Below are 13,652 nucleotides of genomic sequence, written 5' to 3'. Positions count from 1 at the left end.
CGCTTCATGTTCTGTAGACTCCACGTTCTAGGGGGCAAAATGCACCCATCTAGCTGACTCCACTGTCTGAAGAACTGCCCAAGATGGGGCCGCTGGGTTACCGTTATCGGTGTTAATGAGTCTGAAGTATCCTGGGCAAGCGACGGAAATGACTTCACCAAAAGCTGCATTCGGCCAGCAGGTTATGTTGTCCCACATTCCTGGACAGTCTGCGGAGAGAAACAGCAGGAAGTTATCAGAACAAGCCCTCACCCTTCGGAGTAAAGATCAGCTGGTTTAAAGTGCATTTATTATCAAAGTATGTACACCATACACAACACTTTGATTCATTTTCTTGCAAGAAAATAAGGAAATATAATAGATTCCATGAAGAAACAGATATAACAAAGGCAGAGTCCCTGAAAGTGAGTCTACAGGCCCTGGAGTCAGTTCATCACTGATGCGAATGAAGCCTGAAGGTTGTAGGGGCAGCAACTGTTCCTGAACTTGGTGGCGTGGGACCCTAGACTCCTGCATCTCCTGCCTGATGGTAGTGAGGGGGACTGGTCAAACGCAGGCGGAATGTTGGGCTGTAGTGCAAATGAACTCTAGTTGGGATTGTTCCTGGGAGTAACGTATCGGGTAACCTGTCTAGGCCAAGCGTGTTCAGGTAACCACAAGGAAGCACAATGTCCTCACCTTCTTAGGATGTTAAGGTTCAGCTTGTTACTGAACACTCCGACAAACTTCTACAGATGTACTGTTGAAAGTCCTGACTGGTTCTCTCAAGGTCCGGTTGAATGGACAACACAAGAACACAACGGTAGAAAGTAGTAAACTCACCACATCCACTCCCCACCATCGCTAGTATCTACAGGAGGTGCTGCCTCAAGAAAGCAACGTCATTATTAAAGCTCCCCACCGAACATGCTGTGCTGAACATGTCCCTACCTTAGAACTACCTAGGGTTACCCATAGCCCTCTATTTTTCTAAGCTCCATGTATCCATCCAGGAGTCTCTTAAAAGACCCTATCGTATTCTCCTCCATCACCGTTGCCAGCAGCCCATTCCACGCACTCACCACTCTCTGAGTAAAAAACTTACCCCTGATATCTCCTCTGTACCAACTCCCCAGCACCTTCAACCTGTGTCCTCTTGTGACAACCATTTCAGCCCTGGGAAAAAGCCTCTGACTATCCACAGGATCAATGCCTCTCATCACCTTATACACCTCTATCAAGTCACCTCTCATCCTCCATCACTCCAAGGTGAAAAGGCCAAGTTCACTCAACCTATTCTCATAAGGCATGCTCCCCAATCCAGACAACGTCCTTGCAAATCTCCTCTGCACCCCTTCTATGGTTTCCATATCCTTCCTGTAGTGAGGCAACCAAAACTGAGCACAGTACTCCAAGTGGGGTCTGACCAGGGTCCGATATAGCTGCAACGTTACCTCTTGGCTGCTAAATTCAATTCCACGATTGAAGGCCAATACACCGTACACCTTCTTAACCACAGAGTCAACATGTGCAGCTGCTTTGAGTGTCCTATGGACTCAGACCCCAAGATCCCTCTGATCCTCCACACTGCCAAGAGTCTTACCATTAATACTATATTCTTAGGTTGAGAGAGTTAGGGCTTTTCTCTGTGGAGGGAAGGAGGATAAGAGTGGGAAACCAGAGGACTGGGAAGCTTTTAAAGAAAACAGAAGATAACAAAAAAGGCAAAACGCCAAGAAAAAATGCGGTACAAAGGTAAACTAGCCAAGAATATAAAGGAGGATAGTAAAAGCTTCTTAAAGTATGTGAATAGCAAAAAAATAGTTAAGACCAAAATTGGGCCATTGAAGACAGAAACGGGTGAATTTATTATGGGGAACAAGGAAATGGCAGATGAGTTGAACAGGTAATTTGGATCTGTCTTCACTAGGGAAGGCACAAACAATCCCCCAGCTGTAATAGTGGCCAAAGGAACTAGGGTAAAGGATGAACTGAAGGAAATTTATATTAGGTAAGAAACGGTGTTGGATAGACTGTGGAGTCTGAAGGCTGATAAGTCCCCGAGACCTGATGGTCTGCATCCCAGGGTACATAAAGAGGTGGCTCTAGAAATGGTGGACGCATTGGTAATCATTTTCCAATGTTCTATAGATTCAGGAACAGTTCCTGCTGATTGCAGGGTAGCTAATGTTGTCCCACTTTTCAAGAAAGGAAGGAGAGAGAAAACGGAATTTTCGACCGGTTAGCTTGACGTCAGTGGTGGGAAAGATGCTGAAGTCAATTATAAAAGAGGAAATTATGACACATTTGGATAGCAGTAGAAAGATCAGTCCGAGTCAGCATGGATTTATGAAGGGAAAATCATGCTTGACTAATCTTCTGGAGTTTTTTGAGGATGTAACTATGAAAATGGACAAGGGAGAGCCAGTGGATGTAGTGTACCTGGACTTCCAGAAAGCTTTTGATAAAGTCCTACATAGGAGATTAGTGGGCAAAATTAGGGCACATGGTACTGGGGGCAGAGTACTGACATGGATTGAAAATTGGCTGGCTGACAGGAAACAAAGAGTAGTGATTAACGGGTCCCTTTCGGAATGGCAGGCTGTGAATAGTGGGGTACCACAAGGTTCGGTGCTGGGACCACAGCTGTTTACAATGTACATTAATGATTTAGATGAAGGGATCAAAAGTAACATTAGCAAATTTGCTGATGACACAAAGCTGGGTGGCAGTGTGAAATGTCAGGAGGATGTTATAAAAATGCAGGGTGACTTGGACAGGTTGGGTGAGTGGGCAAATGTATGGCAGATGCAGTTTAATGTGGATAAATGTGAGGTTATCCACTTTGGTGGCAAGAACAGGAAGGCAGATTACTATCTAAATGGAGTCAAGTTAGGAAAAGGGGAAGTACAATGAGATCTAGGTGTTCTTGTACATCAGTCAATGAAAGCAAGCATACAGGTACAGCAGGCAGTGAAGAAAGCTAATGGCATGCTGGCTTTTATAACAAGAGGAATTGAGTATAGGAGTAAAGAGGTCCTTCTGCAGCTGTACAGGGTCCTGGTGAGACCCCACCTGGAGTATTGTGTGCAGTTTTGGTCTCCAAATTTGAGGAAGGACATTCTTGCTATTGAGGGAGTGCAGCGTAGGTTCACAAGGTTAATTCCCGGAATGGCGGGACTGTCATATGTTGAAAGATTGGAGCGACTGGGCTTGTATACACTGGAATTTAGAAGGATGAGAGGGGATCTGATTGAAACATATAAGATTATTAAGGGATTGGACACGCTGGAGGCAGGAAGCATGTTCCCGCTGATGTGTGAGTCCAGAACTAGAGGCCACAGTTTAAGAATAAGGGGTAGGCCATTTAGAACAGAGATGCAGAAAAACTTTTTCACCCAGAGAGTGGTGGATATGTGGAATGCTCTGCTCCAGAAGGCAGTGGAGTTCAAGTCTCTGGATGCATTCAAGAGAGAGTTAGATAGAGCTCTTATAGATAGCGGGGTCAAGGGATATGGGGAGAGGGCAGAAACGGGGTACCGATTGTGTATGATCAGCCATGATCACAGTGAATGGCGGTGCTGGCTAGAAGGGCCGAATGGCCCACTCCTGCACATACTGTCTACTGTCTATAAGAGGTGACTTGGATAAGAGGCATTGATCAAGTGGATAGCCAATGACTTTTTCCTAAAGCAGGAATGGCTAATACAAAGGTACATACTTTTAGTGTGATTGGAGGAAAGGGTAAGGGGGGGGGGGGGGGCTGTCAGAAATAAGTTCTTTACACAGAGAATGGTGAGTGTGTGGAATACCCTGTCAGTGTGGTGGTATTTGGGGCATTTAAGAAACTCTTAGAGAGGCACATGGATTGGAGTAAAATGGAGTACTATATAAGGGGTTGGGGGCGAGTACTTTGATCTTCAGCGTAGGTTAAAAAGTCAGCAGAACGTCATGGGCCGAAGGGTCTGTACTGTGATGTTCTATGTTCTGTATTCTTCACGTCAACCACTTGAACCAAACTGCAAAACCCTAACCCCTCTCATTAGCAACACTGTGACCACTCTTACGGTTGTTATAGATGGGGGGTGGGGGGTAATGGGGACAAGCTCCCACTACCCATTAGATGCTGCCAATAGTGTGTGCCTCAAACCAAGCCTAACTCCTCATCTTCACATCTGGCTTAGCTTCTAAGCCCGACAGAACCATTTCTACTGACAGGAGAAGGGGCAAAGTTTGGTCACTGATGCCTTAAAGCCAGTCGCTTTGGGCAGATGGGGCTCACCAGCCGTGGTTGCCAGCTCATCTGGGAGAAGGAAAACTCTGATCTCAAACCTCCACTGCTCTGCGGCAAGACCCGCTCATGGGGAAGGCTTCGGGAGTAAACCCCAGGGGAAAAATCCAGAGCTGGAGTCCCTGAGGCGGTCCTATACGGAGTTCAATGCTGACTGGCAACTCCTGCCATGTCGCTGGTACCAGACTGTATCGATCTCTGCCGTTCCTTTGGGTTCATGAACTCCGTGGAGAGGGGGAGCTTGCTACACGGACAACAGCTCGCTCTCCAAACTGGCCTGTGTACCTGGGCAGCACGGTCAACCGCAACTAACAGAAGGCCTCACTTCTTTTCCTTGTAACTGTCCTGTGTCTGCTGTTCTGCTGCTGCAGGGAAGTTTTTCACTGTACCTGTACACACACGGACTTGTGCACGTGACAATAAACTTGGCTTTGAGTTCAAAGTACAAACACATAAGTGTCACCACCAACAGCCCTGAGTTTCCTTTTCTCAGTAAATCTATAGAATAACCATAACAGAATCCACGAGAGAGTGCCCAACTAGGGTGTTCAACCACAGTACAGCCAACAAACTGTGCAAATACAAAAAGAAGAAACAATAATAATAAATAAATCAGCAAAAAACATCAAGAACATGAGATGAAGAGTTCTTGAAAGTGAGTCCGTAGGTTGTGGGAACATTTCAATAATGGGACAAGTGAAGTTGAGTGAAGTTATCCCCTCTGGTTCAGGAGCCTGATGGTTGAGCGGTAGTAACTGTTCCTGAACCTGGTGGTGTGGGTCCTGAGGCTCCTGTACCTCCTTCCCGATGGTTGAGGGGTAATAACTGTTCCTGAACCTGGTGGTGTGGGTCCGAAGGCTCCTGTACCTCCTTCCCGATGGTTGAGGGGTAATAACTGTTCCTGAACCTGGTGGTGTGGGTCCGAAGGCTCCTGTACCTCCTTCCCGATGGTTGAGGGGTAATAACTGTTCCTGAACCTGGTGGTGTGGGTCCGAAGGCTCCTGTACCTCCTTCCCGATGGTTGAGGGGTAATAACTGTTCCTGAACCTGGTGGTGTGGGTCCGAAGGCTCCTGTACCTCCTTCCTGATGATTGAGGGGTAATAATTGTTCCTGAACCTGGTGGTGTGGGTCCGAAGGCTCCTGTACCACCCTCCTGATGGCAGCAGCGAGGAGAGAGCAGGGCCTGGGTGGAGACCCCTGATGATGGATGCTGCTTTCCTGCGACATCGTTTTGTGTAGATATGCTCAGTCGTTGGGAAGGCTTTACCCATGATGGACAGGGCCAAATCCACTACTATTCGTAGGTTTTTCTGTTCAAAGACAGTGGTGTTTCCACACCAGACTGTGATGCAGCCAGTCAATGTACTCCCCACTACACATTGTCAGTAAACTCGACATTGACAAATAGTCAGTTCTACCAAAAGTACCTTGGATCCACAGCAGGTGGATTGGTGCAGAGGATTGGTTTATCCCAAGATGACTTTATTTTGTCAGAGCAATTATCATTCAGGACCTACAATACGCAGGACACACCCTCTCCTTATTAATACCATCAGGGAGGTGGGCCTGGCTCTCTCCTCATTACTCTCCACCCTCTCCTCAATACTCTCCACCCTCTCCTCATTACTCTCCGCCCTCTCCTCATTACTCTCCACCCTCTCCTCATTACTCTCCGCCCTCTCCTCAATACTCTCCGCCCTCTCCTCAATACTCTCCGCCCTCTCCTCAATACTCTCCACCCTCTCCTCAATACTCTCCGCCCTCTCCTCAATACTCTCCACCCTCTCCTCAATTCTCTCCACCCTCTCCTCAATACTCTCCGCCCTCTCCTCATTACTCTCCACCCTCTCCTCATTACTCTCCACCCTCTCCTCAATACTCTCCGCCCTCTCCTCAATACTCTCCACCCTCTCCTCAATACTCTCCGCCCTCTCCTCATTACTCTCCGCCCTCTCCTCAATACTCTCCGCCCTCTCCTCAATACTCTCCGCCCTCTCCTCATTACTCTCCGCCCTCTCCTCATTACTCTCCGCCCTCTCCTCATTACTACCATCAGGGAGGTGGGCCTGGCACTCTCCTCATTACTCTCCACCCTCTCCTCATTACTCTCCACCCTCTCCTCATTACTCTCCGCCCTCTCCTCATTACTCTCAACCCTCTCCTCATTACTCTCCACCCTCTCCTCAATTCTCTCAACCCTCTCCTCATTACTCTCCACCCTCTCCTCAATTCTCTCAACCCTCTCCTCATTACTCTCAACCCTCTCCTCATTACTCTCCACCCTCTCCTCATTATTCTCCACCCTCTCCTCATTACTCTCCGCCCTTTCCTCAATTCTCTCCACCCTCTCCTCATTACTCTCCACCCTCTCCTCAATTCTCTCCACCCTCTACTCATTACTCTCCACCCTCTCCTCATTACTCTCCGCCCTTTCCTCAATTCTCTCCACCCTCTCCTCATTACTCTCCACCCTCTCCTCAATTCTCTCCACCCTCTACTCATTACTCTCCACCCTCTCCTCAATTCTCTCTACCCTCTACTCATTACTCTCCACCCTCTCCTCAATTCTCTCCACCCTCTCCTCATTACTCTCAACCCTCTCCTCACTACTCTCCACCCTCTCCTCAATTCTCTCCACCCTCTCCTCATTACTCTCCACCCTCTCCTCAATTCTCTCCACCCTCTCCTCATTACTCTCCACCCTCTCCTCCTCTCCACCCTCTCCTCAATTCTCTCCACCCTCTCCTCATTACTCTCCACCCTCTCCTCATTACTCTCCACCCTCTCCTCAATTCTCTCCACCCTCTCCTCATTACTCTCCACCCTCTCCTCATTACTCTCCACCCTCTCCTCATTACTACCATCAGGGAGGTGGGCCTGGCTCTCTCCTCAATACTCTCCACCCTCTCCTCAATTCTCTCCACCCTCTCCTCATTACTCTCCGCCCTCTCCTCATTACTCTCCACCCTCTCCTCAATTCTCTCAACCCTCTCCTCATTACTCTCCGCCCTCTCCTCATTACTACCATCAGGGAGGTGGGCCTGGCTCTCTCCTCAATACTCTCCACCCTCTCCTCAATTCTCTCCACCCTCTCCTCATTTCTCTCCACCCTCTCCTCATTACTCTCCGCCCTCTCCTCATTACTCTCCGCCCTCTCCTCAATTCTCTCAATCCTCTCCTCATTACTCTCCATCCTCTACTCATTACTCTCCGCCCTCTCCTCAATTCTCTCAACCCTCTCCTCATTACTCTCCGCCCTCTCCTCATTACTACCATCAGGGAGGTGGGCCTGGCACTCTCCTCATTACTCTCAACCCTCTCCTCATTACTCTCCACCCTCTCCTCAATTCTCTCCACCCTCTCCTCATTACTCTCCACCCTCTCCTCAATTCTCTCCACTCTCTCCTCATTACTACCATCAGGGAGGTGGGCCAGGAGCCCAAAGAGACACTTGACGTTTTAAGACCAGATTATTTTCCCTCCACTATCGAATTTTTGAACAGGCCACAAACTCATTAACAACATCTCATTGTTAGTCATTTACACAGTCTATTTATTTATTTGAACTGTAATTTATAATATTTTTATGTCTTGCAGTGTGTTGCTGTCACAAAACAAATTTCACAACATATGTCAGTGATAATAAACCTGATTCTGAGTCACTACCTCAGCATAGCAACACCATAGACTTTCTCTGCTCTAATTGTACTCTTTCTTGTATAATATTGTATAATTTATGTTCTTTTTGTGACTGTTGTGTCTCAACGAGGAGTGATCGAATAGAGGTATATGGAATTCTAGTGGAGTAGAGACTGGGTGAATGCTTGCCTCTGGTTGGATGAGACTAGAAGTAGAGGTCATGGGTCAAGGGTGAAAAGTTAAACTGAGCCAGATCCTCGTCCCTCAGAGGGGGGTGGGAGTGTGGAACGAGCTGCCAGCGGGTGTGCCTGATGCAGGTTCGAATGCAATATTTAAATATGTGGACGGGAAGTGTCTGGAGAACGAAGGACCAGGAGTGGATAGAAAGGTCTAGGCAGAAAGCCAGCCCAGCACAAAGCTAGATGGGCTGAAGGGCCTGCCAGTGTGCTGTGGTGCTCTGCTGTTGCAGCAAGCACGCTTTCCATTGTGCATCCAACAATAAACGTGACTTTGCCAATCATTAGCTCTACCTCGTCTTTCTCTCCTTGCTGTTATTATCTGAGAGCAGTGAACAGTCTGTTCCCGTTTTACAGACAAATATTGAGCGATTGAGTTGGTATGAAGAGGACACCAGCCAGGAGGTGAAGTGCTCTCCCACACATTCAATTCTTCAGTTAAACATTTTCTCCCAGAGACTGCTAAGTGTGTCAAGAACAGGGAAACTTCAATAACTGAATTTAAATAAAGACTTGATACCTTTTAATGCATCACAATGAAATCAGCCTTTTGATCTTCTGAATATCATACTTAATGTGTCTTTATTTCTATTGAGAGACGCTATTCAGTCACTTGAGTGCTACACTTTATACTTGGGGATGTGATTGTATTGGAGAGGGTGCAGAGGAGATTCAATAACACTCTGTCTGGGATTGACCACTTCAGTTTTAGAAACAGAGCTAGGCCATTCAGCCCATTGACTTTGCTTCAACATTCCATTATGGCTGATTTATTACCTCTCTCAACCCCATTCTTCTGCCTTCTCCCTGCCACCTTTGACACTTTGACTAATGAAGAACCTACCAACTTTAAACAGATCCACCACCCTCCAGCTAAAGAAATTCCTCCTCAGCTGTGCTGCAAAGGGTGTCCCTCTATTCCGAGGCTATTGCCTCTGGCCTTTGGCTCCTCTCTACAGGAAACATCCCTTGCCTGTCCCCTCTGTCAAGGCTTTTCAGTATTTGATTGGTTTCAATGAGACCCCATTCTTCTAAACTCCAGCAAGTACAGGCCCAGAGCCATCAAACACTCCTTGTACATTAACCCTTTCATTCCCAGGATCACTCTCGTGAACCTCCTCTGGACCCTCTCCAATGCCAGCACATCCTTTCTTAGATATGGGGCCCAATGCTTCATTCTGGTTTGTACCTTGGCTTCTGCCTGCACTGCACTTTCTCTGTAGCTGTTACACTTCATTCTGCGTTCTGTGTGTTTTTTTTTACTTTGGTCTATCTCAATGCACTGTGTAATGATTTGATTTGTACGAACAGCATGCAAGACAAGCTTTTCACAGTATCTCAGTACGTGTGACAATAATTATCCAATTCCGATTAACAGCATACCCTTTTAATCTGAGAAGCTTGTCCAGCATCAGAGCCCCTAGCATGGATGGTCCCTGAGCTGTAGGTGCTTAATCGAACCTAGCACACTGTACTTTACTGAGTGGACTTAATCTTCCTTTCATCGTTCACTCTGTCTTCACTCTAATTACGGCCAACAACTGTGGTTATGTTCTTTAAGAAAGCTTTAGAGAAACGGACTGGATCTCCACGGCAACCTTTGTGTCTTGTTCTATATTTAACAGAGCAGTTGGCAGAAAATATAAATTAGAAACAAGTACCTCTGTGCTTTCTCTGTAAATACAGCCATACATGTCACTAGAAAGATTAATTATGCTGATCTTAGTGTCATACGGCACACTGACAGGCCCTTCAGCCCATCTGGCCCATGCCAACCAACGTGCCCACCTAAGCTTGTCCCATTTGCCTGCATTAGGCCCACATCACTCTGAACCTTGAGACTGAAACCGGAGATTGACAATGCAGAGCTGGGAGAACTCAGGGATTTTGGGAGACATCTATGATGCCAGGTGAAGAGGCCCAACCTGAAACCAGGGACAACCGTCCATTTCCTTCCTCAGACACTGCCTGACCCGCTGAGCATTTTGCGTGTCTCTCAGACCGGGGCTCTGCCGCTTCATTTCGGCCCGTATGCGCCACACCAGAACCGTCCTGTTCCTTTGAGACTTTCGCACCACAAAAATGCCAGGTTATACAGGCGGTGCAAAAAGTGTGAGCGATGCAGTAATTAATCGCTGTTCCTGCGCCAGCAAGTCATTGCTGTGCATCGCCAACGTTATTGTAAGCCGGAACATTCAATATGAGAACTCCACCCCCCCATTCTTCGGAATCCCAGTGAGTACAGGCCCAGAGCCATCAAACACTCCTCATATGTCAATCCTTTTGTTCCCTGAATAATTTTCCGGAACATCATTTGAACCTCTCCATTGTCAGTACATCCTTTCCTAGATACAGGGCCCACAAAATTGCTCACAACACTCCAAGTGAGGCCTCCCCAGTGCCTTATAACACCTCAAGTTATTACCCCTCAACCACCAGGCTCCTGAAGCAGAGGGGAAAACTTCACTTACCCCTACACTGAACTGTTAGCACAACCTAGGGCTCTTTCAGGGACTCTTCATCTCACGTTCCGGATATTTATCCCTTATTTATGATTTTCTTATTTTGTTTTGTTTCTTTGTATTTACTGTGAATGCCCACAAGAAAATAAATCTCAGGTCTGTATATGGTGACATTGATAATCAATTTATTTTGAACTTTGAACATATAGGTGTTTTTAAAACTATGAAGAGCACAATATAACGGGATGGTCGGTCTTTCCCCTGAGTAGGGTGAGTCTAAAACTAGAGGGCATCGGTTCAAGGTGAGAGGGGAAATAGTTAAAGGGGACCTGAAGGGCAACTCTTTCACAGAGATTTGTGGGTATCTGGAAAAAGTTGCCAGATGAGCTGCTGGACGTGGGTAAAATTTTGACAGTTAAAAGACATTTATACACATACCTGGAGAGGAGAGATTTAGAAAAATATGGCCCAAATGAGGGCCACCAAGACTAGCTCATGTAGACAGTGTGGTTGGGCTAAAGGGTTTACCTCTGTGATATTTAATGACTTTAGGTGAATAAAACTTAGGGGACCCAAATTTAGGATAAGGGGTAAAGTCAAATCAAATCATGTTTAATTATCTTTCAAACCATACATAGACACAGCTGAATTAGACAATGTTCTTCTGGGGCCAAGGTGCAAAAAATACGAAATAGCAAGTAAACTTTCACAGGAGTAACACATTCAAAGAAGCATATTCACTCAAAAAAAAAGACATGGTTAGTCCAAGTCTCTGAGCAACAATGTCCAACAGTCGATGGTGCAGTCTCCCGGCAGTGTACAGACACATGCAATCTAGCCTGATGTTCCACTGCTCAAACACCAACTGGCGAAGCCAGGCTCCAGCCAAGCTCAGTCATGCGTCACCTGGCCTGCGGCAGCAGGCAAGGCCACGGTTTGAGGCCTAGACCTTGTTACAACCGAGGCTACACAGCTCCCATGTCGACTGCCCCTCCATCAACAAGGGCAACAGGCCTGTGGCAACTTACATCGTCTTTGTCCGAAAGAGTTTTGCAATCACAGGTGAAATGGAAGAGGTTTAGATGGGATCTGAGGGGGACAGCCTTCACCCAGAGAGTGGTGAGGACACTGTTGGAGAGAGAGTGTGGTGGAAACAGAGATACTGACGCCACTTAGGAGGTGTCCAGATGAATTGTGGAAGTTGTTGCAAGGCAAGGGTTACGCCAACCGCTACACTGTATGGGCATCGCGGCAATAGCGTGGTTAACAGTGCCAGCAACCTGCGTTCAAATAAGGAATTTGCATATTCTCCCCGTGACCACATGGGTTTCCTCTGGGAACTCCAGTTTCCATAAGACAGTGAGACATCGGAGCATAGTTACACAATTCTGCCCATTTTATCATAGCTGATTTACTTTCCCTCTGAACTCCATTCTCCTACCCTGACTAATCAAGAATCTATCAATCTCTGCTTTAAATATGCCCAGTGACTTGGCCTCCACAGCCAATCCCACAGATTTAGCAGCCTCTGGATAAAGAAATTCCCTCTCATCTCTGTTCTAAAGGGATGTCACACTATTCTCTGGTCCTAGACTCTCCCACTATCGGGAATATTCTCTCCACATCCCCTCTATCTAGGCCTTTCAATAGTCGACTACCGTTTTGAACTGGAGTTTTCTCCCGCTTTCCAAAGATCTACTGGCTAGTGGGTTAATTAGTCACATGGGTGTAATTGCACAGGCAAGCTCACCAGGCTGGACAGGCCTCTGAGCAACACCGTATCTCTTAAGTAAATAAAACAGGTTTCCAATTGGTCAAATTCTGTATCCTCTTGTCAATTTCTGTAAAGAAATAGCATTTTTTTTTGTTCATACTTCAGGACAGTGTGGTAACAGAGGCCAGGCTGCTCACCTTGTGTCCAAGATCAGTGTTGTCTCCCTGTCTCCCTCTCACATGATGCTGCCAGGGGGAAGCGTTTGAGTCTTCAGTCTTGGGCAAGGTTAGATTGGCGCCGTTTGTGCACCAGGCTCATTTTAGAGGACTCTGCAGTTCGTTCATGTTATATGTGTCTCTGGTTTCTGGTTACTCCTATTTTATTGCTATTTTGTGCAACTTTGATCGGGGCTCTTCCGGCAATTGTTCAAGAAGACAGCTCCCCCCGGCTTTCTGACCAGCTCTGCGGCCTGCTGTCCGAGAATGACACAGCACTGAATTGAACTGAACTGCTCTGGATATTCCCAGACAGCCTGAAGGACCCTGTGGTTTGATGTTTGATATTCTGTCTGCTATTCGCTCGCTCGTTGCTGTGTGTGTGCAATTCTTTCTTTTCTCGCACGTTTTGTATTAAATATTTCTCTTTGAACGCGGTGTTTCTTTGTTTCACGGCTGTCTGCGGGCAGACATCTCAGTTTTGTACACTGCATGCTTGCTTTGATAATAAATGTACTTTGAAGTTTGAAGTAGATAAAGTGTGTTTGAGGTTCGAGTGTGGGCATTCAGTCCAGTTAATGGTGATGACAGAATTGATTAGGCAGAGAAGGCCATAGACCAAGTACTGGGAGGTGGGACTGGTGCAACCTCAGACCAGAAGGACATTCCTTTAAAACAGAGATGAGGAGGAATTTCTTCAGGCAGAGGTTGGGGAATCTGTGGAACTCATTGCCCCAGATGGCCGAGGAGACCAAATCATTGGGTATATTTAAAGAAAAGGTTAATAGGTTCTTAAAAAACAAACTCCTGTTATTTCAAACACCAACTCGGTGTGATCTTTCGGTTTGTTCCTCCAACAGCATGTACAGACAGATGGGATTAACTTAACTTGGCACTATGATCAATACGGAGCATAGAAAGAGAGTTGACGTTTCAGACAGTGCGTGTCCGACCGCTGACGTTCAACGTTAATTCTGATTGCTTGTCCACAGACGCTACCTAACCTGCCAAGTGTTTCCAGCAATCTTTTTTGCATTAATTTCAGATTTCCCAATTTATTTATGTATTCAGAGATACAGCAAGGTAACAGGCCCTTCTGGCCTAATTATACCCAT

The 13,652-nt window shown here is 46.7% G+C and overlaps 1 protein-coding gene across 1 annotated transcript in view; it reads right to left on the bottom strand.

Annotated features, from left to right (window-relative positions):
• LOC132395316 (pituitary adenylate cyclase-activating polypeptide type I receptor-like) overlaps positions 1-13,652 on the bottom strand; it is a 140,403-nt gene that overhangs the window by 92,608 nt on the left and 34,143 nt on the right. Inside the window, exon 3 of the mRNA XM_059971730.1 lies at positions 102-209. Coding sequence (XP_059827713.1) covers positions 102-209 — 108 coding nt within the window. The remainder of the gene's footprint in view (positions 1-101; positions 210-13,652) is intronic.

Source organism: Hypanus sabinus, chromosome 6 (genome assembly GCF_030144855.1).
Source record: "Hypanus sabinus isolate sHypSab1 chromosome 6, sHypSab1.hap1, whole genome shotgun sequence".
Lineage (NCBI taxonomy): Eukaryota > Metazoa > Chordata > Chondrichthyes > Myliobatiformes > Dasyatidae > Hypanus > Hypanus sabinus.
Note: the sequence above shows the minus strand (reverse complement) of the source record. Positions and strands in the feature narration are given on the sequence as shown.